This window comes from Chaetodon auriga, chromosome 18 (assembly GCF_051107435.1).
Source record: "Chaetodon auriga isolate fChaAug3 chromosome 18, fChaAug3.hap1, whole genome shotgun sequence".
Lineage (NCBI taxonomy): Eukaryota > Metazoa > Chordata > Actinopteri > Chaetodontiformes > Chaetodontidae > Chaetodon > Chaetodon auriga.
In genome coordinates, this window is record NC_135091.1 from 8,073,357 (window position 1) to 8,096,910 (window position 23,554).

Below are 23,554 nucleotides of genomic sequence, written 5' to 3' on the forward strand. Positions count from 1 at the left end.
AATTATGGAATTATGCACAGGTGGAGAGATGGTGTGAATACTGATGCAGTGAAAAGGAATATATTTGTTTAAACACACACACACACACACACACACACACATACACTCAGCAGGCTGCTCAGTGGAGTTTGCAGTTCACCTGTTCTAAATGAGGAAACTGCATGCAACTATGACAAATGAGGCATGCCTCTGGGAAGTTTGCAAGTTGAGGTTTGTCACTATGTCTGACTGTGTTCCTGTTTGTCTTCGTGGTGTACACACATCTTGCTAATTGGTTCCTGCGTGTGTGTTAAGGTTTGTATGTTCCTCACGTATCATGCTTATGAGAGAGGGAAAAGGCACAGGTGAAGCAAGACATCAAGAGCCAGACAGGGAGGTGTAAGATGTGGAAAAGTGCGAGTCATTAAATGAGGGAAAAGGGGGATCTGGACTTGTACTTTAATTGAAACAGAAGAGGAGCGTGTGATTTCAGATGGTTATGTGGGTGTTTGAGTGAGACAGAGAGAGTCAGAGAGCGGTGAGAAAGACAAGGCAGCAAGAGTTTTGGACATTTTGTTTGAAACCCTTTCCCCTCTCTGTCTGAGTGCCCCAGGGGTTCCAGATTGGTTTCACTTAAAGCACTTAAAAAAACCCCAAAGGGATCCAGTCTTGGCTGTGAAATAAATATCAAGATCGCTCTTGGATTGTTCTTAAATTGAATGCAATCTGCCAGAGCTGTGAGCCATCATTTCACGTTTTTCTCCCCCCTTGATCTCTCCGTCTTCCACTTGATGCCAGCCTCTTTTTGTTTCCATCACAAAGGGATTTTCAGGAATTGTTCTGCTCCAAAGGCAAGTTGGAGAAAGATCCTTGCCATGTAAATCACTTGAGCCAGACAATATTTGATGTATCACAGCCAACAAAAGTTAAAAGATGGGGGAAATATTTCCAGGAATGGTTGTTAAGTCAGAGGAGAAGCTAATAGAGTGACATAAATCATTCAAACAAAGAGGCTGATGGCGAATTCGGTGGAGTAGTTTGTTGTCAGAGTGCAAACACAGCACAACTGTGTTTATACTGTAAAACATCTAATAAACTCCTGTTCTCAAATAATCTTGAAGCCAAATTGATCTTTATGTTGCAATAAAAAAATTGCCGTCTCTAATGTTGCCCACATAAAAAGCTCTTTACACTGCTGCTGATGAAGCACGCACAGTATATATTGTTACTGCGTCACTCTATAAAATTGGCATTGTAGTATGTTTTAAGGCTTTTTCCACGTGAAACAGGAGACTGCACACATATATAAATCATCGTAAAGTAGTCTGTCATTTGCAAATTCTCCAATTCTCAGGGGTGTGCTAAAATATCCATTCATTAACTACAGTGTGCCCAGTTATCCTTTTGAGGGTCATTGGGGGGCTGGAGCCGATCCCAGCTGACAGTGGGCGAGAGGAGGGGTACACACCGGGCAGGCTGTGCTAAAATATCCCAGCTGGATTTTATAATCAAGCTGAATTCAGCATGAAAACTAAAATAGCACAACCTTCAAACGGTATCTGTTTTTATTGAACATACTGTCAGAGGTTTTTAGCAAACAAGTTGTCAGATTTTTTTTTTTTATCTCAGAAGTGTTTTTCACAGAATAGATTAATACGCACAATGTTTTACTGGAAGATGCCTTGAATGTTGTAGTTTGACCCAGATGAATAAAGAGTTCGAAGAATAGGAATGTGATATTGATTGATTCAAAGGGGCAAAGGCAAGGTTGTCGGAGGAGAGTTAAAAGGTCAAAAGCAAAACCAAAATAAAAAAAAAGATTTGCAGGAGGCAGATTTTATTTGCATTGCATGAATCCCAACATGTCAAACTTTAATCGTTTCCAAAGCGAATTTGTTGAATAAATGAATTCAAAATGCGCGATGTACTTCTGAAGTGGAATGAAACTGAATGTGATTATTGTAACTTTTCTAAAAATCAGACTGAGCTGAAAACACATCTCCAAAAACAGTTCAAATAAAGCTGCATTCATTCCAACTGCGTGTCTTTGCATGGAGCTGCTAACAGAATAATTGGATGATAGGACGTGATGAACTTTCCCTTCAGTGGAGAAAATAGTGTTTGGACTGTGAGTAGAACTCCTCCCCACTATTCATGAAATAGATTAGCAGACTCTTTTCCTAATCAGCTTTGCCATGAACACCACAACACTAGGACACACACACATATCCACACACTGCATGCACTGGGAGAGCAGATATGGCACTAGCTGTTCCCTTTCTCAGGGAAGCAGAGGGGATGAAAGAGTGCAGAGATGGGTTTCCCATCCTCTGATCTGTTGCTGCCTTTGACATTAGCAGTCACCAGCTCCAAAAGTGCAGGAGAACTGGGGGGAACAAGTTAAAAACTGACAATCTGCCCACAGCCACGACCACGCACACACTCCCTCCCCTCCACTCTATCTTGAATTTTCTCTTCTTGCTGTCGGAAGTTCGATTCATTTTTGTAATTGACCTGCCACCATAAATATGGGTTGGATAAATTGTTCATGTAGCATAAATGTCTGTCCCTCCCAGACCGTTCCTGCTTCCCTTTTCTCCCACATAGATGGCACGGATGCTCCGGTGCACCTATAGAGACAACATAGGGGGCTGATATGAAGTGAACAGCAGCTCAGTGGTCTCCTGCTGTGTGCCTAGTTGCGCTGAAGCCCCGCTCATTCTCTCTGACAGCCCAGCACATCCACAAAGACCCTATAGCTGCAGATACTTTGTGGTCTCAAAGTCATTTTTCATACTCCCTCGCAGGCTGGTCACCCAGGACTTGTCAAATATGATCACCACAGCGTATTTCAGCCTGTGTGGGACCATGGAAAGAGGATCTGAGCTGAGCTGTAATGTGTTGACCTGAGTAAATGTGGAGTGTCTCAAAGTGTGAGGACAGACAGCGTGAAAGGAATTCATGTGTGCCAGGCAGAGCGGTAGAGATAAATCTCAGCATGTCAGGGTGAGGAATTCACTCCCTTTGATGACTTATTACTGGGGTTATAAGGATGGCTATCGTCCATACTTTTCCATGCACTATGAATCCCAGCTATCTGCTCTGTGCTGTGTGCTTAGCATGTTACACCAAGTCTGCCAGTCAGAGTTGTCCCATCTGCGCTGGCGCCTCTTTTGCGTTCTCTCTCTCTGGAGAACAGGCACACCCATCAGGAACCATTAGTCTTCACCGTGACAGGCTGGCCTTCCACTGAAAGACTCTCCCTGGCGGAGCTTTCTCATTGCCTCAGACAGTGGTCGGGTATTTTTACTAACAGGCTGAGACACTGTGCCATTTGTGCAGGGCATTTACTGCTGGCATTACTCCTAATTTATGTTCTCTTGTCCTGTCTAAAGAGTAAAGCAAGTCACCCGAGACTTCACACACTTTCTTATGTTCCTCCGCAGGTGAACAAATGGGCCGATTAAAAGGTCATGTGGACAGATGTATTGGCAGGTGTTGTAAAAATGTCTTATGATATTGCCCTCCTGTTTGCAGACGGATGCGGCGCTGATGTACGACGCCGTGCACGTGGTGGCGGTGGCGGTGCAGCAGTCGCAGCAGATCACCGTCAGCTCTCTGCAGTGCAATCGCCACAAGCCGTGGCGCTTCGGGGGGCGTTTCATCAGCCTCATCAAAGAGGTACAAGGCCGCCAGTGCGATCAGCGTGCACCCCGGCTCGACCTCTGATCTGTGAAATCTGCACAACACTGCAGTTGCATGCTATATTGATTAGTGCAATCACACATTTGCAAGCATTTAGTTGTAAATCATTTTGTGTCTTTTTCTCTTTTTCTTGTGATCATCAAGATAAAACCCACATAAACATCCATCCACATAACAACTTTTTGTTCTCAATCTTAACAGTCACTAATCTTCGTGGTAATGCGCAGTAAATAGCCGCTGCATTATCCACATTAACTGCGTGTTTTCTGTGAGGTTTCATTCCCTTTCTCCCACTTTCTCTGGGTGCATATCTCCACCAGTGTTTATATCAAAGCGGCTGTGTGTCTCCTTAACTCTAGTCAGGGTCAGCCATTTGCTTTGTTCTACAAAGCTCTTTCATTCTGTGGATGGTATCATTGCAGGTAATTTTCAGAATGAGCCATTGTAGTAGCTGGCGCTTCTTCCCCCTCCTGTGTCTGCTATCGCTCTCCATGCCCGTCTGTTCCTCCAATGGCTTTGAAGTGAAACTTCAAGCACAATGAACCACATGCATAATGAACTCATACCTGTCAAACCTGATTCTATTCTCGCCGCTTTATTGTTTCTTGTTATGTTGTTGAGATAGACAGTGAGGGGAGAGCCAGACGGAATTCATAATTGGGACAGAAAAAGTTTTATGGTTAGCGCTTGGATTGATATTGTTGAGAAAGACGATACCTTAAGGTTAATGGAATGACTGCGTGGAGAGCTGAGGATTTCAGTTTTATTATGCTGTGCGCCTCCGTCTGTAGGCTCACTGGGATGGTTTGACCGGACGTGTTCTCTTCAACAAGACCAATGGGCTGAGGACAGATTTCGACCTGGACGTCATCAGTCTGAAGGAGGAGGGGCTGGAAAAGGTTGGTGTGGCTGATGCTAGCTTCTGAGTCTCAAAGGAGAAACAGAGGAAGTGTGGGTCTGGATGTTCATTTTTCCTTTCGCTTGACAAGACAAGGTGATCTAAACTTGACACTGAATTGTTTCAACAGATTGGAACATGGGATCCTCCCAGCGGTCTGAATATGACAGAGACTCACAAAAGCAAGACATCCAACATCACAGACTCACTGGCTAACAAATCCCTGCGCGTATCCACCATACTGGTAGACAGACAACAAAACACACACACGCAGAAATACACACAGAAAAAAACAAAAAAAAACAGCTCAATATCTAATACCAAACTGGCAGACGTGCTTGTACACCAGTTTGCTTTCCCTGTACAGGAGGAGCCATATGTGATGTTTAAGAAGTCAGATAAGCCTCTTTATGGGAATGACCGCTTCGAGGGCTACTGTATCGACCTGCTCAGGGAGCTGTCTGGCATCCTGGGCTTCCGCTATGAGGTGCGATTAGTGGAAGATGGCAAGTACGGAGCGCTGGATGAGAGCACGGGCCAATGGAACGGCATGGTGCGGGAGCTCATGGACCACGTGAGTCAACTGTCACCAAGGTTGCACATAGTGAGATGCAGAAAATGCACCAGAAAACGTGCAGATGTTATCATAAATTTCAAGAGGTTATGGCCTTGCTTGGTCTGACATGACCAGCAGCTTATGTTGGCTAATGTTAGCTAACGTTAACAAATCATAGGTCAATATTACTGCTAGTAACTGATATTGTGAAATCAAGTTGCTTTATTACCGTTCTCTACTAGTGCTAGTGTTACACTGGGTTTTAGCATTTGATATTTAACCAGAATTGTCACTTGTGGCCAAACTGGATGACCTTTTCACAAAGTTCTCATTTCATAATAGTAAGGTTTTTAGGATTCAAACGTATTTGATAAAATGGAGATTGCAAATCTTAAGCACATAGAAAATTGAACATTTTTCCACATGAATGGTAGTTTAGCATGAGCAGCGGGAAAAACAAAAGGGCACCACCGGCAGAATCTCAGAAATCTGAAGCAGAAAATCAACCGAAAAGACGCCGTTCAACTGTGTCTGTTCGATGAATAACGTTTCTTGGAGGCGTTATGCAAAAATAACTCAGAGGAAGTGCTTAGCATCAGAGACGGCTAATCTTAAATTGAGAGGGGACACAGGGTGCATTTGTCACAGATAATCCCAAAATGGTTGCCTTGGTGACTCACCTCTGACACCACTTGAGAAGGATCCGACATATAACCTGTAATTTCCAGAAAATCTCCGCCTCCCACCTGCTAATCTATCTGAACTAATGACCCCAGCTATTTTCTCTCCCCTTGTCATGGCTCCTCTACATATTGACCAGACCTGCCGTTGACAGAAATCAGATGTTAATTCGATTGGTTGCCTTTTATTGGTGTACTCAAACACCTAACCCCCCCCCCCCCATTATCTCATTACAGAAAGCAGACCTGGCGGTGGCTCCACTGGCCATCACCTACGTCAGAGAGAAGGTCATCGACTTCTCGAAGCCCTTCATGACACTGGGGATAAGTATCCTGTACCGCAAGCCCAACGGCACCAACCCAGGGGTCTTCTCCTTCCTCAACCCCCTCTCACCCGATATCTGGATGTATATTCTGCTGGCTTGCTTGGGTGTCAGTTGTGTGCTGTTTGTCATAGCCAGGTAACATGTCCACCCTCCCTTTCCCTTCCTTCCTGCCTCCCTCCCTCCCTCCTTCCTTCCTCCACTTCCTTCTTCCCCACCTGTTTGCCTGCTATCACTAACACACAGCAGTTGCTCCCTCTGGACCTGAAGAGGGGAATTCATTCACTGAAAATCATCAAGCTGTGACTGGTGGAAAAAGCACTCCTGCAACGGGCAGCCCGTTTTTTTAGATGACTTCAGTGATGTAGCTCTACAACACAATCTAAATACATTACTTTAAAGGACCATGCTGGTGTTTTTACATGCTTTCTTATACTCTACATACTTTATAATAAATACAATCGGCTGCCCAACAGCCTCCCATCAGCTCTTGAACTCGCCACCCAAAGATTTAAAAAAATAACTGTTTAAGCTTCATTATCATTCATTGATGAATTAGTTCCAATGAAAGGAATGAAAAGGGTAATAAAAAGGAATGAATGGCTACTCTGATTTCATTACCTTACCGTAAATGAGCAAAAACAAATAAAAAACACTGGTGTGGTCTTTAAAATCAGCTGATTCTTCACACTATTTCAGGCCGATTTGCACAAGCATCAGCAACTGTAAAACCAGCTACCCGTTATATATCTCTTAATCAGCTGCAAGAGATGTACAAGTATAATGCTGACACTGTACAAGTACAATTCTTACACATATCTTGATGAACCCACCCCCTAAAAACCCCTCGATGCATGACCAATGTAGAAAGATGTGTGTTAAGCCCAGGGCTCCTCTTTCTCTGCTTTCATCCTGAGAGGCTTGGGTTTAATGCACGTCTCACTAAATGTTACCGGCAAAATGATCACACGAGAGGAAAAGCAGCAACTGTCACCTAAGTTAGTTCAGAATATGCAAATTATACCCGTAGCCCTTTTGTTTCCATGGCTGGTCAGGGTAAGTGATTAGCATGCAATTATACTGATATTCTTCTGCTTGTAATGAAATGGCCTCTGTACTTTTTTTTAAATTGTAATGCTCTTGTCTGCGTGCATGCACTGTGCCTTTTTTTTTGCACGCCGTGGCAATAAATAGCGTTTGCCTTGACGCTGTGTGGCCAAAAAAATCGAGGAAAGTTTCTGAAGTACAGTGTTTTCTACAGTTCACTGAGCCGGTTCTCTCATAATTGTAGTATTGATTGCACGGCCGCCGATTGATTGGTCAATCCCCCAAATGCAGAGTATATTATTTTCTTTAATCCCCTGCAAATAGACTGAATGGAGGGAGCTTATGAAGTCCTGGTTTTGCACAATAAAACACTAAACACCTCAATCTCACCAGGGGATTCACGTCTTTGAACTGCTTCCCACACACATACGCGCTTTTTTTCCTGACAAAATAAGCTATCTCATTTCAAGCTCGAGAGAAATACATTTCACTCAGTGGTTCCTTCCAGCACTTTTTGTGGTTGAATTGATTCCTCTCGTTATTAACAAAACAAATGGTATTTTCTCAGATCATAAAACCTTTCCCTGCGTGCAAAATGTCCACCTGCCCCAAAGAACGGATGATTCGAATTGTATTATAACGTGTTTACATGTAATTACAGGCTGCTGCAGTTTTGCAGTCCAAGTCCTGGACGCCTATGATTTTAACACCCCCAGCACAGCCTCTTCACTTGGCCTGAGAGAAGAAAGACAGCAGATCTATAATGCCAGCCAGAGTAATCGAATCCAACAGACAGTTAATGGAGGGAGTGTGTTGTGTTATTGTGGCCGGGGACGGACGAAGGAGGCGAGGAACAGGAGAGATCTTTTTAAAATTCTGTGCACATTTCTACGTGTCCCTCGTGCTGGGTGTGAGGAGGTGACCTTAAGTCCGCATGTTCCACATTGCCTTCTTCCTGGTGATCAGTGTGCAGAACACGGCCCGCAGGAATACAGGCCGACTCCAGGCAAAGGTCAGACAGAGAAGCCATTGGGCCGGGTGCATACAGAAGACACGTGTAGACACTGAGGGGGACAAACGCAATCCAATCAGTGTGTGTGTTGTATAGATTTCCCCAGATTTACACTACCTGACCCACGGCGCATATCGAATATCATCCACAATTGGCCTCAGGCTGCAGCTCAGCATCATATATAACATCTAACAACATAAATAAATCATCAGAAAATATTTGCCTATGAGATGGATCTGATTGAGCCAATGCAAATGCACAGTTGCTACTACAGACAAGTGCACACCCACACAGCTATAAAGTCACAGGCACATGTGTGCATGCACCCGAGGCTTGATACACACAGTCATAAAACCATACACACATATGAACACATGCTGGTGCACACGCTGCATTCCGCACAGCTCCACAAGGCCATTGTACCGTTTCAGTTGCCTGTGGTTTCAAGGAGACCGAGCTCATTGACATTCCAGCAAATCAGGCATCCTGATGGGGTTGACAGGAAGAATTATAGCGTGTCATCACAACCACATCCGCGGAGATGAATCTCATGTGGGACGGCATAGGAAATATATGACAATATGACAAAAATGTTGCCACATTCACGACGCTTGTGCAATAAGATTGTTAATTAGACTGTTGCCGCAACAAAGAAAGATCAAATGACATATCTGTATGGAGATCTGCAGCAGTCTCTGTGGCAAATAGCACTGCCACAAAACAGCCATCAAATAACATTTGGTTTGGTAATGTGAAATGCTGCTCTGTGTCTTGTAAACACAGAGTGTATATATATATAAATATATATATATATATATATATATTATGTCCCTGTGCGTCTCTAAAAGCGTAGCTGACAAATTGCATCACATTTCTACGCAGTCTGAGCCTTTAAGATTGAGCACATGGGCTTATTAGCATGCAGCATGTTGGGGGAAAAGCTCCAAAACCGACTCACCTGACGGGCCCCCTAACTCTGCATAAGCATTGTTCCCTTTATCACCCACTTCAGCACAAACTCAATCAGATCCTGATGCTGAACGCTAACCCAATCACCCTGCGCTAATGCCATGCCACTTTTGCTTAGGGTAATAAATGAGAAACGTCCACAGTTGACCTGAAGACAATCAGCTAAAGCAGGAAGCAGGAGGTGAAAGGGGGACGTTCATAAGGGAAGCGAGGCAATCTGGGTGGGGGAAATGAGGTGTAGGTAGTGGGGTTGGGAATGGGGAAAAGAAATGAAGGTGAGAAGGGAGTGTGAGGAAAGAAGCAAATGAGCTAGGGAGTTGGAGAACAGAGATGGCTGTTGGGAAAGCAGAAGAAAAAAGAGAAGCATTCCCGTGTTGGGGGTGGAGGAGGATGTGGCATCAGCAGAGTAACTGTGATTGCAGTTGCTGGGGGAATCACATAAAGGCTCCTGAGTCAGTGAATCCAAATGAGCTCCAGAGATCATCACGCTCCAGGACATTATCACCAGTGACAGTGTTATTCCAGCCTATTGATCTGTTCTCACAATAAACTGATGGCATTTGAATATGCCAATAAGTTGATCTCAGTGAAAGCCAGAATGATTTGCTTTGGTCTCTGCACAAGCTCTGACCCTGAGGCCACAACACAGGATTCCTACACATTTACATTCCCTTTGTTCCTGCTCACAATGTTTTCAAAATTTATGTTTTATGTGCCGTTTAATCTGCACCAGGGAACACACCCTGTTCTTTGCTTTGTGCTGACATGTCTCTCTGTGTGCTCTCTCCTTTTATAGGTTTAGCCCTTATGAGTGGTACAACCCGCATCCATGCAACCCGGACTCGGATGTAGTGGAAAACAATTTTACGCTGCTCAATAGTTTCTGGTTTGGAGTTGGGGCTCTCATGCAGCAAGGTAGTTGCCTCAGCCTGTGGCTGCTGTTGCTCTGTGGAGCTGGAGCTCTCTACATCCCACTGTCTCTGAGGGTTGGGTTGTTTGATCCAAGCCAGCGGCAACAGAGAGAGACCTCTGAGGGTTCCCCGGCTAGAGAGAAATGACTTGGTGTAAATGTGCATGTGATGATTTTTTTTTTTTTTTAATTAACTTAGCTCATGGGAACGTAGAATAAACCTATATATGTCAAGAGATATATGACAGAGATAGATTTGATCAGCTCTCCACTTGAGTAAATCTAATTACCCTACTTTTAAAAGCCTGAATTAGACATTATGTATATATATATATTATGTATATCAATGTTTTTATCAGCAGCAGCTCAAATAGCCCGACTGCTAAGATTTATTCAAATAATATACAGTCAATTAAATGTGCTTTTCATCATGGTTATGACAGCACTATAATACCCAGTGTCCTCTCCTCTTGTCCTTGGCCCATCAGCACCTAGAGGTCAGTGGGGTGTGGAGTCAGGATGTGAGGTTACCTTGGGTACATGACTCTCTGGCCCAAACAGCCTGTCACTTCTCCACACTGTTCTGAGCTATCGATACTGAATGTGTTTGATTTGATCGAATTGATTTATGCAAACGGCTTGTTCTCAGGAGACGTTTTGAACAGCGTGTTTCTGAGTCTCCTGCATTATTTCAAGCTCTCACTTGACTGAGACAAGATAATTTCACTTGTTTGAAATCCGACAGTCATCTTGTTTTGAGAGCTCTCTCAAGAGATTTCTTTTCGACGCGAGTGGCGCATCTGCCTGAGCTGAAAAGACAGTTCTTGAAACAAGCTCGACTGTTTTTAAAGGAACTCATTTTATCTTGTTTTTTCCATGTTAAAAATAAACTTTACAGTTGAATGCAAGATGAGAATCGTAATGAGGACTTGCTGAGATTAATACATTTTGCAGCGTACCATTAACTCCTGCCACCTCCCTCACACCAGGATCAGAGCTCATGCCCAAGGCCCTGTCGACTCGAATAGTGGGAGGCATCTGGTGGTTCTTCACCCTCATCATCATTTCCTCATATACGGCCAACTTGGCTGCTTTCCTCACTGTGGAGAGGATGGAGTCGCCCATAGACTCAGCCGATGACCTGGCCAAGCAAACTAAAATCCTGTACGGGGTGGTGGAGGATGGTGCCACCATGACCTTCTTCAAGGTAGCTGTGTCTGCCAGGGTGTTTTATTGGGTGGTTTTATGGGAAATCTTCCTTTCTCACTAATTGAAGTTATAATGTGGAAGGTTTCGATTCTGGTTGAATTGGCGACACCTGTGGTCTTTGGTGGTAACAACAAGTGTTGTCACTCATACTTCAGAGAACACCATTTGAGCTACTTTGCCATATATGCAACACAAGAGACAACTGGTGTATCTGTTTACTGTGCAGCCCGACAAACTCTTTTCATAAAGACGTCAGTCAGTGATGTAACCACAGTTTCCATGCTGAGTAGCAGAGCGCAGCACAGGAGTTGGTTACCTTGCTGCAGAGATGGAGGTGCAGCCTGTCCTCTGCAGCTCTTCATCTAATAGCTCACCTTGGCAGCTCCTTGTTCCATTACTCCCTGCAATATTTAAAAATGATCCTCTGTCAAAAACCACAGAAAATGACCATGTCCTGTTTTGTGGATGCATTTATGATGAACGATCGCAGTTAGCGCCGACCTTGGTGACAAATACGTTGCACTTTGTGGCTGCTTCACAATTAAAGCCACACCCGTGTTTGGCCATTCCAACACTTTGAATGTGAACCAGTAGTGGGAAATGTTCAGTTTGCATCAGCAGTATTTTAATACAGCTGCTGTTTACACGACCTCTATCAAATTCAGGATGTTGTCTTATTTGGAATAATCAAGGAAAATTAGTGAGCAGTAAACATAATCAATGAGATAAAATTAAGAACATAAACACTGGATTATTGTCATGCATCACCTCCTGTGATTCAATCATGGCGGACTCTGCCATGACTACTGTTGCATATAAACATATTTGCACAATGTAAAAACATTGAATTGCTATTTCTGAAACGATGCAGATCATGAGCAGCATCTAAATGAAAATCCTCAGGGTTATTCTAACTCTGTCTTCCTTTTTTGGATGGACATATCAGTGTATCATCATATCAGTGTTTTCTCCAAACAATCTCACTCCACTTCCATTCTCCGGTATCTTGTAGAAAACAAAGATCTCCACCTACGATAAGATGTGGGAGTTCATGAACAGCAGGAGGCAATCAGTGATGGTGAAGAACGTGGAGGAGGGCATCCAGCGCGTCCTGACCTCGGACTATGCCTTCCTCATGGAGTCCACCACCATCGAGTTTGTCACCCAGCGCAACTGCAACCTCACGCAGATCGGAGGCCTCATCGACTCCAAAGCCTATGGAGTGGGAACACCAATGGGTAAAGACCTCAAACCTCTACACCTCTACATGCCTGCTGTGTTATAAAAGACGTATGAAAAGCCTTAGACCAGAGAGAGACACTGCAGATGCTATGTGACAGATAAAGGCGTATAGCGTGGATGATGGATATGCTCTGAGAATGGAAAGGTTGACCTTTATTGATGGCGTTGCGGTTATAATGGTTCAACAGCGTTAGGTGTAAAAGGTTTAGCTTAATGAAAGGCGAATGGTTGAATTTATGGATAAGGTTAAAAAGTGCCCGGGGCTCAAGAAACAGGCTCCGTTCGGGCTCTGCCTTACCAAGTGTGGTTCTTTTTCCAGCAATAACGATTTTCTCACAGGATTATTTACAGAGTGGAGCAGCAAACCTGGGTTAAACAACGTTCAGAACTACTTTTAATGGTGTGTTTTAGCCTACTTTGGAGTACCAGGCAGTGAAAATAAATCACAGAAAACAACCCAAAAGTCAATTTAGTACAATTCCGTGTGACTTGCTTGACACTGTCTGAATCGTATGTGAGCATTAAACCACAAAAACAAAGCACTTCAAAGAGCGTAAAAAGAACTCTAAGAACATTTCTTCAGCTTCTTATTTGACCCAGCTCCTGTCAAAAATTATTAATCTGGCATTTTAAAGCACCATTATCTTATCGTGAGGCAGAGGAGCGAAAACCATCAAAAGCAATGTTTTCTTCCAGCAAATTATATCATAAATTTGAAACTCTCTGCTTCCTATTAGATGATAACAGTTTTGCTGCATATAAAGCAGTTTTTTGTCAGGGTTAATAAACATGCAGCTTACAGCCCTATTCCTCCAGGGGGACCTAGCGGAAAGCTGGCGATGGCTCCAGTCCCAGTGTCACAGAGGTTAGAGTGGTCATGACGAGGCCACCGAGAGCACTGCAACCAGCTGTAATAGCCACATCTATCATCAGAGATATGAAGGCTATCAAAATGTGGAGGATTCATCCTGCCCTTCCACATCTGGACCCAGCTCCTGCTGATGAGTATGGGGCAGTTATGGATCTGCAGGGATGCCATGATTGCCGTGGCTGTAACAAAGCTGAAGTGATGCTGTGAAATATAGTCCCGCTGTGGCTCCATAACTGCATAAGTACTTAGTGTGACGCCCTTGAGATGGACACACAGACCAAGGACGTGGATCAGTTGTATGTTCGTTTATGTGTTAATCGAGTGTGTGAAATATACGACTTCAAAACACACCCCAAATCACTTTAACTCAGCGATAAGTGGTTTAGCATTTTAATGCATAAAAAATAATGATTAACAACATCCCCTTTCAGAGTTATTACTGCCCGCTAACTCATTTTAGTCTCTAATCCTGATTTCATTGCTCAATATTTCAGAAATAAAGCTGATCATAGCCTCTAAAATGTTTCCTCTGTGACAGAAGAGGTCTTGAGACAGTTAATGGCTTCATTCGTTCAAAGTGAGCTCTGTTTTCATGCCAGCAGTCGGCTTAGAAGAATAGGAATATTTCAATTTCATCAAGACGAGTTCTTCTTGTTTCCATGTCCCAAACACCACGAGGAGCGGTGGTGGGATTTATAGCCCTCATTCCAAAACAGTTGGGACTCTGTGTAAAAGAACTGTGTTTACTGACAGCAGTTTTACAAACTGTTCCTGAGCTCATGTAGTAATCTCCTTTATACAATCACGTGTTCATGAAGTGGTGAACCTCGCTCCCTCCTTGCTGTGAACGACTGATACTATCACCTGTTACCAATGAACATGTTTACCTGTGGGCAAAAACATATGAAGTGCCTATAAAATATGATTAAAAATCTGAGTAACCAACAGTACAGACAAGTACATTGGAAATATTTGGTTGGTTAAGTGATCAGTCGACCTAAAATTTACTTTTCATGCATACATGCCAACCGTTTCATGGTGCCAGCTTCTGAAATGTTTTAATTTTATACCATTGCTTGGATTTTAAAAAAGCATTGCAGATGTGTCACTTTGAGCTCTGCATAACTGTAATGGCATTTCTGGATTTTTACAAACCAAACAATCAGTGGATTAATTGAGAAAATTATCAGCCGATTAATCCATAATGAATTTATTTCATAATGAAAATATCCATTAGTCGCTTCCTCAACCACCTACAGCAGTAAAATCCTGTTTACACATTGGCACATGCACATTTTTACTTTTAATACTTCAAGTACATTTTCCTGATGCTTGCATACTTTGATCCAATAAGATTTTAACTGCAGGACTTTTACTTGTGCCAGAGTATTTTTACCGTGTGGCATTAATACCTTTACTTAGCACAGGCTCTGCATACTTCTTCCACCACTGATGAAGACCTCAGCCTTCATGTCACCCTTCTGCCCATAACTTTAGCCCCGCTCAACACTGTTTAGCAGCTCATTCCCCGCAGGGCTGTTACGGCAATAAACCAGAGCAAACCGTACAATAAGTCTGAACCTCTTAGTGCTTGTCTGTTTTCACACGTCCTGTTCCCAAAACGGAAATGCGTCATCTAAAGCTATCGACTTAAACTGTGATCACATTAATACTTGAGGCCAGACAGCGTGGGAGTGATGGATGTCCTCTGGTGCTGAACATCTGTCAGGTAGTTGTGTATGCACAGTGTGTCAAGCACAGCGCTTTTCCATTCGCCTGGGCCCATATCCTCCTCTCTAAGGACCCATCCTATTAGCATTTATCCAAGGCCTGCTTTGTTAGGCCATCATTAATCATTTGAAATATGAGCGGAGCCAGAATCAGGGGACTCGGATACTTGATAGATGTCTCATCTTCAAATGAAGCAAGCATATGTTTTTCTCATGCACGTGCACATGCATATATAGAACCGCACGTGCGGGGCACTAAATATCTACTGCATATGCATATGAATAGATGCCTCTGTGTACATCGCAAAAAAAAAAGCACATGTACTCATAAGCACACCACAAGGTACACTCACTAAAATATACAAGACTATTTATGATCAAAGGAGCCGCAAACACTGGTATGCTGTTCAAAAATCAGCAGCACTTTGTGTAATTTTCCATTTTTGTATTAATGTCCCCTCTGTCAGTCTAAATACACAGAGACATCCAGATGAAAGGATGATGGATGGCAATAGATAAATGATAGATGAGACAGAGAGGGAATCAACTAAAGAGGCTGACAGGAAAAACTGCATGAGAGCATCAGACAAAGTGCTGCTACCTGGGGCCATATTGAGTTCATTTTCCCTGTAGTTTCAGCACAAAATGTTCCCACATGTTCGCAAAATGATTTCTACTATGTCAGCATTATATAAATGGTATATTTTACCAATGTTTCATCTCTCCTAAGTCATTCTGAATAAGCAGCCCAAAATGGAAATATGCAACCAGACGTCATCCTGCATGCACTCTATAATCATATAAATGCACTAACAAGCTTTTAAAGCAGTTTATAAATGAAACATGAATGCTCACAGTAAGTATTAATCTCCCTTGGCCTGGTTGGGGCAGAGAGTGCGCGCCGCGCCTCGATCAGTCGTGTGTTGTGTCACACACGCTGTGGATGGGAGAGGAACGCGACCCCACTCGGGTACTCGGCGACGATTACTCCTCCTTTGATCATGGCAGCACCCACTGCGCCTTAATGCCTTGTCGCTAATTCTGCCGCCTTCCCACTGTCTGTGGATTTGGTTTCTTTTCCTCATCATGACATTAAAATGCATAAAAACACACTGATAGAGCAACCCTATCTCAGATACACACATATAATCCCAAAGACACACGCACCAATGTAATGTACACCCCACTGGGCTCCTCTTGTTTTTCCTGCTTATATGTGCCATTTATGGCATATGAAAGCGTGCGCAAACAGCAGCTAATTCGTCAAAATCAACAGCAGCTCTGCTTCACAAAGCCAAGTCTTTGTTGCCAGCTCCCTGTGCATTATAATTCACACACTGCAGAGAGGAGTGAGAATTTTGGAATCACTCTGTGAATATAGGGATTAGTGGGATTTGAAGAAGGACTTACAAAAAAACTCCCTCTAAGCAGCCAACAATAACATGACAGGTTATATGATCACATGCAAGCCACAGTGTGTTGCATACACCCACCAACGCTTATATATACCTACTCAACAATGACTTTATTTCTTTTTCATATCTGGCTATTATATCATAGTTTCATGTGGTGTTTTTGTCCTCGCAGGCTCTCCATACAGAGACAAGATCACGATAGCCATTCTGCAGCTGCAGGAGGAAGGCAAGCTGCACATGATGAAGGAGAAGTGGTGGAGAGGGAACGGCTGTCCCGAGGAGGAGAGCAAAGAGGCCAGCGCTCTGGGGGTGCAGAACATCGGTGGGATCTTCATCGTGCTGGCTGCAGGACTGGTGCTGTCAGTGTTTGTGGCTGTGGGGGAGGTCCTTTATAAGTCTAAACAGAACGCCCAGCTGGAGAAGGTACTGGAGCCTTTTCTCGTGCTTAAAAATGAAAGCTTTTGCCACTTTTCCTGGAATTCATTTTGGGTTTGACGTCTCGCACTCATCACTCATCCCTGAATTTAAGACATGAAACCCACACATACTGTATTGTACGCTTGTAGTGTGTTTTCAGTTTGGACGTTTGTTCCTTTTTGCAGGTTCAGGAATAAGTTAGGGATGAATCCACATTTTTTTCAAGTCTATCTAAAGATGCACCCGACCTGCTTGGTTCAGTCAAAATGAATCCTGGTGCCCAGTTCATGCAATTCCTTAAGGCTGGTGTGAAAGTCATCAATTGAACTCTCATCAACCAGGCGTCACTCATTTGAGGAGGTGGTCTCAGTCCTGTCCCAAACAAACTTTGGAGAGGTTTGTTTGTGGTGGGAACGTGATTTAAGCTCAATCTAATCCAACTACTAGGTGAACTGAGCTTTGCGTAGTGGGATGCAGATGAGCACAGAGAGAATCGGACCAGGGCTTGTGCAACACAGTACCTTCAGAGAACTTCTTCCTGTATTTATGTCCATTCTCACATCCCAGACACCTCTGACCGATGAGTGAACGCTCTGGTTTGTAGGGCAGCATTTTGGCTCATTCGGATTTTTCTCTGTGGTAAAAGCAACCAAAACAAGAGGAAAACACACCAAATTCACCAACTCATCAACTGATTCAGTGTGTGAAAATGGCCTGAAAATACATGTGTTACTGGTAGCTGTAACTCCTGTCCATACTGGCTGAAAAGAGATCTGAGCTGAAGCTAATATGGCATTTCAGCTGTCTGAGTTACCCAAGTTTGTATGTTTAGTTCCTTCTTGTGTTTCCATGCTGAGCTGCAGTGGAGGGATAATTAAGGAGACTGTAACTTTGGTCAATAGTGTATCCACTTGTGTAACTCTTCATCTTAGCCTCTGATTTAGATGATGCATTTTAACATGGGCGGAGGAGGATCCCTTAATTTGAAAACACATCAGGATGGGATCCCTTCACAGCCAGTATGGACAAGAGGGATGATTGCAGCAGCCAAAATCTCTCGCAGTTTACGTAAAGAAATGTGACAGACTGGAAAAAAAATGTGAACTTATCTTTTAATCTGAAGATGCGTACAGGGCGCCATTTGCAGCTTTTTTCTGCCCCCTCCGGTTATGTTTCTTTCTAGCAAGAGACTGAATATATTTCAGACTGTTCTATCTGTGCTCTATTTTAGTCCTGAGCGCACATGATTCATCACACAGTGTGGAGTATGTATTTTGGTGCACTTTAACTTGTGCAGTGATGTTTCCAGATAATTGTGAAAGTCCGTTTGGTGGCGTGTTTTAATTATTTACCTTTACAGAATTAGCACAGCACAGCGCAGCGGCGTCTTACTTTATTGCAAAAGCAATTAGTTTCAGGCTTTTCTTTACAGTCTGCATGTGTTTCAGAGCTCATCTTAGCTGTCATTAATCAAGAGCCGCAAGACTGGGTCACAATATTCAGATAATTTGCAAATGCCACACTCTCTAGGCTGCCAAGGTGCTAGTAATTTACATGCTGACAACAAGCCTCTCCTTCTCTATTTTCTTTCCCTGCCAACATCCTCCTCCCTAACCTCACCAGTGTTTTTACCCCCCCCCCATCCTCCATCTTTTTTCCATCACTCTAATTCATATCCCTCCTTGTTGTTTCCCACCTCTTTTTCTCTCACCCTTTCCTGCCCCTCTCTATGTCTGCAATCACTCCTCCTCCCAAATATACATAATATCTCATTCATACACCAGACACACACATATGTAAATATGGAAGAAAAAACAAAGATATCTGGTGCATAAGCCACCTACAGATATCCATCTCACACTCCTACGCTCATACACAAACGGAAGAATAATAGCCTCGTACTTTACTGCTCTCTCTCCTCCTTTATTTCTTCTCTCCTCCTACACCCTCTAAGATTTTGAATTAGATTTAGCATAATCACAAAGTGAATGTATGGCAATTTCTCTTGGCAACACTGGTGCACAAGCATATTGATATTTTATAGGATTTCACACCACGTACGTAAGGCCGGGACAACAGAGGTCCATATTACAGCGGTTACATAACAAGTGTCACTCTGCAAGGGGGTGATTGATTGGTTTTAAAAGACAGCACCAATATTTTTGGATTTAATCTGCTGAAGTGGATATTTTGTCCTTTGTTCAGTACCTTTACATTTTCTGCTTGTAAGCCAACATTAACAATGTTTCTCTCAGTTCTTGGCAGGCTGCAAAAGGCTCTGAAGCAGCGTCCAGACCTTTGTGTGACAGTACAGCTGAAAGGAGGGAAATCTGGGACACGTCAGACCTTTAAATAATGTCCTGCTTTTCCAAAAAATGTTGCTCAAGAGTCATATAAAGAGATTTGGTCTCTCCAGCGTTTACATATTCACTTATTATCAGCTTGTTGGTGATACTGCTCAATAGCTCGATCAGATTTTATAGGAAAAGCGACATTAAAGGGACACTTCACAGATTTTATACATGCATACACGACGTGTGAAATGGCCTGTTAATTGGCTCTGGGGGAGCTTTCAGATCCAGCAGCACAAAGACAGAGAAATACAGCTGGACAAGTTGATTACAATGGATGTTTTTCACACTTTTATTTTACTGAGGTATCAGGATTGTGTCTTTCTCTTGGCCAACATGGCAAGAAAAAGACACAATTCTTTCTCCATCGAAGTTCCTCATGTGAACCGGGGGTTTAAAGATAGTGGGTGTTATATGCTGTAAAACCCTTATAAATAAGACTGACTTGACATGATGTAACTTTCTGAGCAAACACATTAAAACAATAGAATCAGCACAGTAAAGTATTAACACCATGTTACCCATGAATACACGCTACATGTAGGAAAATACATTTTCATCAGTTGTATAGACAAGAATTTCTGAATACACACTGCCAATGTCCTGCCAATATTAAGTATTTTCAAAGATCTAGTCCAGACATGGTTTAAGATGTGTATAAAATACTCTGCTTTGAATAATAACTTGCGTCTGATGTGGCTTTCCCACAGAAAAACTTCAGTTATCTTGTTAAAATCCTTAAAACCACATCTACTCCTCCCTCATTTAGAATTCCAGAATCCATGAATACGTAATTACTTTTCATTTCTGAAGTTTGGCTGTTGGACACAAGATCTCCTACTTCTCTGAAAAGTCAGTGTATGTGCACCACAGGCTTCAAGTTTGCATATTGTACTTGTGTAAGTTGGATATTAGACCAGGATTGGCTCCCAAGCTGGTTAAAGGGCCACTCCTTAAAATCTGATTTTCAACGAGCTCGGACAAACTTTCCACTTTCAGCAGATGAGTGTGAAAACAGCTTTCCAGTGTCAAACTCTGCGCACACATCATTCTGCACAATGAAGCTGGAACATTCAACCGTAGGAACAAGACATATTGGCTACCGGTTATATTTTAAGCAGTAGAGTTGCACAGTTTTGAGTCGTGTGGCAAACATTACGGCACCAGCTGTAACTTTTCCCTCTTTCCTGTTGCCTTCTGCAGCGATCGTTCTGCAGTGCCATGATGGATGAGCTGCGCGTGTCTCTGAAGTGCCAACGCCGTCTCAAACAGAAGCCTCAGCCGCCCGTCATCGTTAAGACAGAGGAGGTCATTAACATGCACACGTTCAACGACAGGAGACTCCCAGGAAAGGAAACCATGGCGTGAACACTGAGCATACCCCCGAACACACCCCTCAATTAAAACCACGGAGGGGTGACGGGGGGGTCAAATTAACGCTGACTTAACCACAGACTGAGGTTAGCAGTCAAAACAGGATTCTTTTGAACCCACTTGCTTATGTAGACAGATGTTTCCTGTGGAAATATAGATACCTGCGCAGTGTCACCTCACTGTGACGTTCACTTTTTGAAGGGAGCTGGGAAGGAAGGACTCTGAAGTGTGTAAATTGAAAAAGGATCCGAGCAGGTTTGGGACAAAATTTAAGTCTGGTCCACACTAGAAGTGGACTTACACACACACACATACACGTAACACATATAGGCTCACATGCACACACACACACACACACACTCAAGAGAAACACAGACACACACACACACACTCTTATCTGACACCTGTGCAGAAAGGAAAACTCTATTGTGACAGTAACACCAGATGTAGTTTTTCTGTTGATGTCAATGCCTTTTTGTCTTACCTTCCATGTGTGTGTGACCCCATCGGCCCCTCCCTTCAGTGGCTTGAGTTTTCTTTCAAATGATTTGAACAAACACTAATCTCACACCAACAAAGGGAACGGTCGTCGGTGCCAAATGGTTTAGTATGACCTGATGTATAGAAATGATATTTAGTTTGGGATCATCTCTGCTGACCTTGTCAAATACTCATCGTTTTCTTCTGTAACGCCTTTCTCGTGCCAAAGTTCTGCCACTGTAAAGAACTTTCTACCATGCCTATTATGTTCAAAGCCTCTACACGCAATGTATACTGTCAAAGTCCTTATTCATGTCCGTCCTTACATGCGGTTGCAGTTTTCACTCTGTATCAGTTGTTGTTTAAAAATGCAGGATTTCTACAAAAATGTTTGTTTTTGTACAAGAACAAGAGGTTTTGTAGTACTTTGTATCATGGTAGCCCCTCCTGTGGACAAAATATGTAGCAGATACCAACTCAGCCCTCAAACTCTATCAGCTGTTGGCTATGGGGCTTCAAACTCTGCTGTGTAGGGTTCATTTCTCTCATCAATCAGAGATTCAGTCTTTTGTCTGTCAGTGTCATGGGGCCAGCTGTACTGCACATGCCATCTGGGGACAACGCGGTGGTTTTCGGCGGGTAAGAATAATGAAAATTAAGCGGCGCTCAAAGTAGGAAAGGTGGTGACTCATTCTAGAAATTGGAGCAGTGCATCTGTCAGCAAAGTCCTACTGACAACAAGTGTGGTTGACTATTAGTAGCTATGATGAGTCATCATGAAGACATAGTAAAACATGCAAATTGCTTGTTGCTTGTGCTAAACATAACTGTCGTTACTAGGCTGTTGCAGACCCTTGTAGACTGCTAGTTAAAAAAGACTAGCGCCAAGTCCTAAAAGCCTCACTTAAGACAAAATAATGCAAATTGCTGCACTACAGGAGGAAAAACGTCATTTGATTTAAAAAAAAAAAAATGATTAAAACTAGTCGATTGGATTGGGGGTAAAAATAATCCTGTAACACTGACAGATTCTGTAAGACTCTGAGGACTCAATAACAGACAAAAATGCAGCTTTTTGCATTGAGGTCAGGCAGTGAAAATGCATAATCAGCTATGAAGAAAACAATCTCAACGCAAGGTCCATTTAGTAGCTGTGCTGTAGCTTTCAATCATATCACTTAATCTTCATCCACACATGAAATATGTTCGGTTGTCAGCTCTTAAGCCAACAACGGATGAGAGTGCTCATTAAAAAGAAAAAGGACAAATTAAACATGCACTTTTCCAGCAGGCCACAGCTCTATCTGCCGAGGAAGGTCACGTGATATGATTGAAAGCTACACAACAGCAATGGAGTGCCACGACGCCTCCAAGGTCAGGAATGAATTTGTGAGCCTCGGCGATGGGCGACTTGTCAATGCGTGTAACAGTGCAGCTGATGTGCGAGTAATCAGCAGCGTTGAGGCGCTCACTGCGTGTCTCACCTTGTCTCGTGCGTTCCTCCACTCGTGTTCCTCTAGTGGATGGAGCAGACCGTTCATCTTCTCATTGTCTCCAGATGCGTTTTGTGACACGTTTGGCCCCGCGACACTTCCTGTCTGTTGACTCTGTTCCGTGTTGTGAAATGACAAGCATACTTGGTAGGTCACTTCTTCACTGCCCCTGTCTTCCCACACTACCCAGTTAACCATTCCACCGGTTATTCCAGGGATTCCAGAGACAAAAAAGGCACCCAGACGCTAGTGATGACAACTCTGCTGTACATGAGTGGATATAGGATATATTTAATAATGACTTATTTAAAACCACCACATATACACATTATGAAAATTGACAGGGAGGAGATAATCCTGAAACTCATTGGCATCCTACCAGTGTCGCTTGTCATTTTCCACTCAGCCGAATCTAGCGGTGCGAGCTGCAGTGATTGAAAACCTGGAAAACATTTATTAGAAGCAACTCCAAAGGCTTGGCTGTCCTGTCGAAAAACAAATATGAGCTCATGGAATTTGACATTGATGCAAGGTTTTACAAATAATGTCATTAAAAATGTCATAATTGTAGTCCTGCCTTATGTCATTCACACAACTCTTTCACATTCTTCGGGTAACAATTGAGCAGAGGACAGGGTATGTTTTGCTAACTCATTTTAGAGTGCATCAACTGATGCTATGAAGCATAATGATGAGCATTATGCATCGCAATATTCTGAAATGTCAGGCTCTTCTAATTGATTAAGTGCCCAAAGACGTGATTTGTATTATCCAAAGGAATGCATTAGGTAATTGCTAAATTGTTAATCAAATCAAGATTGTAAGCATGTTGAGCAGCTATTTTTCCGCCCGGCCCCCTGCTCCGTCTATCCACCTGGCTGCGTGCCAAGCTG

The 23,554-nt window shown here is 43.1% G+C and overlaps 1 protein-coding gene across 2 annotated transcripts in view; it reads left to right on the forward strand.

The window, feature by feature from the left end:
* Window positions 1–23,231, forward strand: part of LOC143335969 (glutamate receptor ionotropic, kainate 2-like) — a 60,419-nt gene extending 37,188 nt beyond the window's left edge. For both annotated transcript variants that reach the window (XM_076755704.1, XM_076755703.1), the window contains exons 7-16: window positions 3,517–3,660; window positions 4,476–4,583; window positions 4,713–4,826; window positions 4,950–5,156; window positions 6,056–6,279; window positions 9,966–10,084; window positions 11,069–11,286; window positions 12,301–12,526; window positions 16,719–16,969; window positions 20,518–23,231. In XM_076755704.1, the coding sequence (XP_076611819.1) occupies window positions 3,517–3,660; window positions 4,476–4,583; window positions 4,713–4,826; window positions 4,950–5,156; window positions 6,056–6,279; window positions 9,966–10,084; window positions 11,069–11,286; window positions 12,301–12,526; window positions 16,719–16,969; window positions 20,518–20,682 (1,776 nt within the window). In that variant the 3' untranslated portion in view covers window positions 20,683–23,231. The remainder of the gene's footprint in view (window positions 1–3,516; window positions 3,661–4,475; window positions 4,584–4,712; window positions 4,827–4,949; window positions 5,157–6,055; window positions 6,280–9,965; window positions 10,085–11,068; window positions 11,287–12,300; window positions 12,527–16,718; window positions 16,970–20,517) is intronic.
* The last annotated feature ends 323 nt before the right edge of the window (window positions 23,232–23,554 follow it).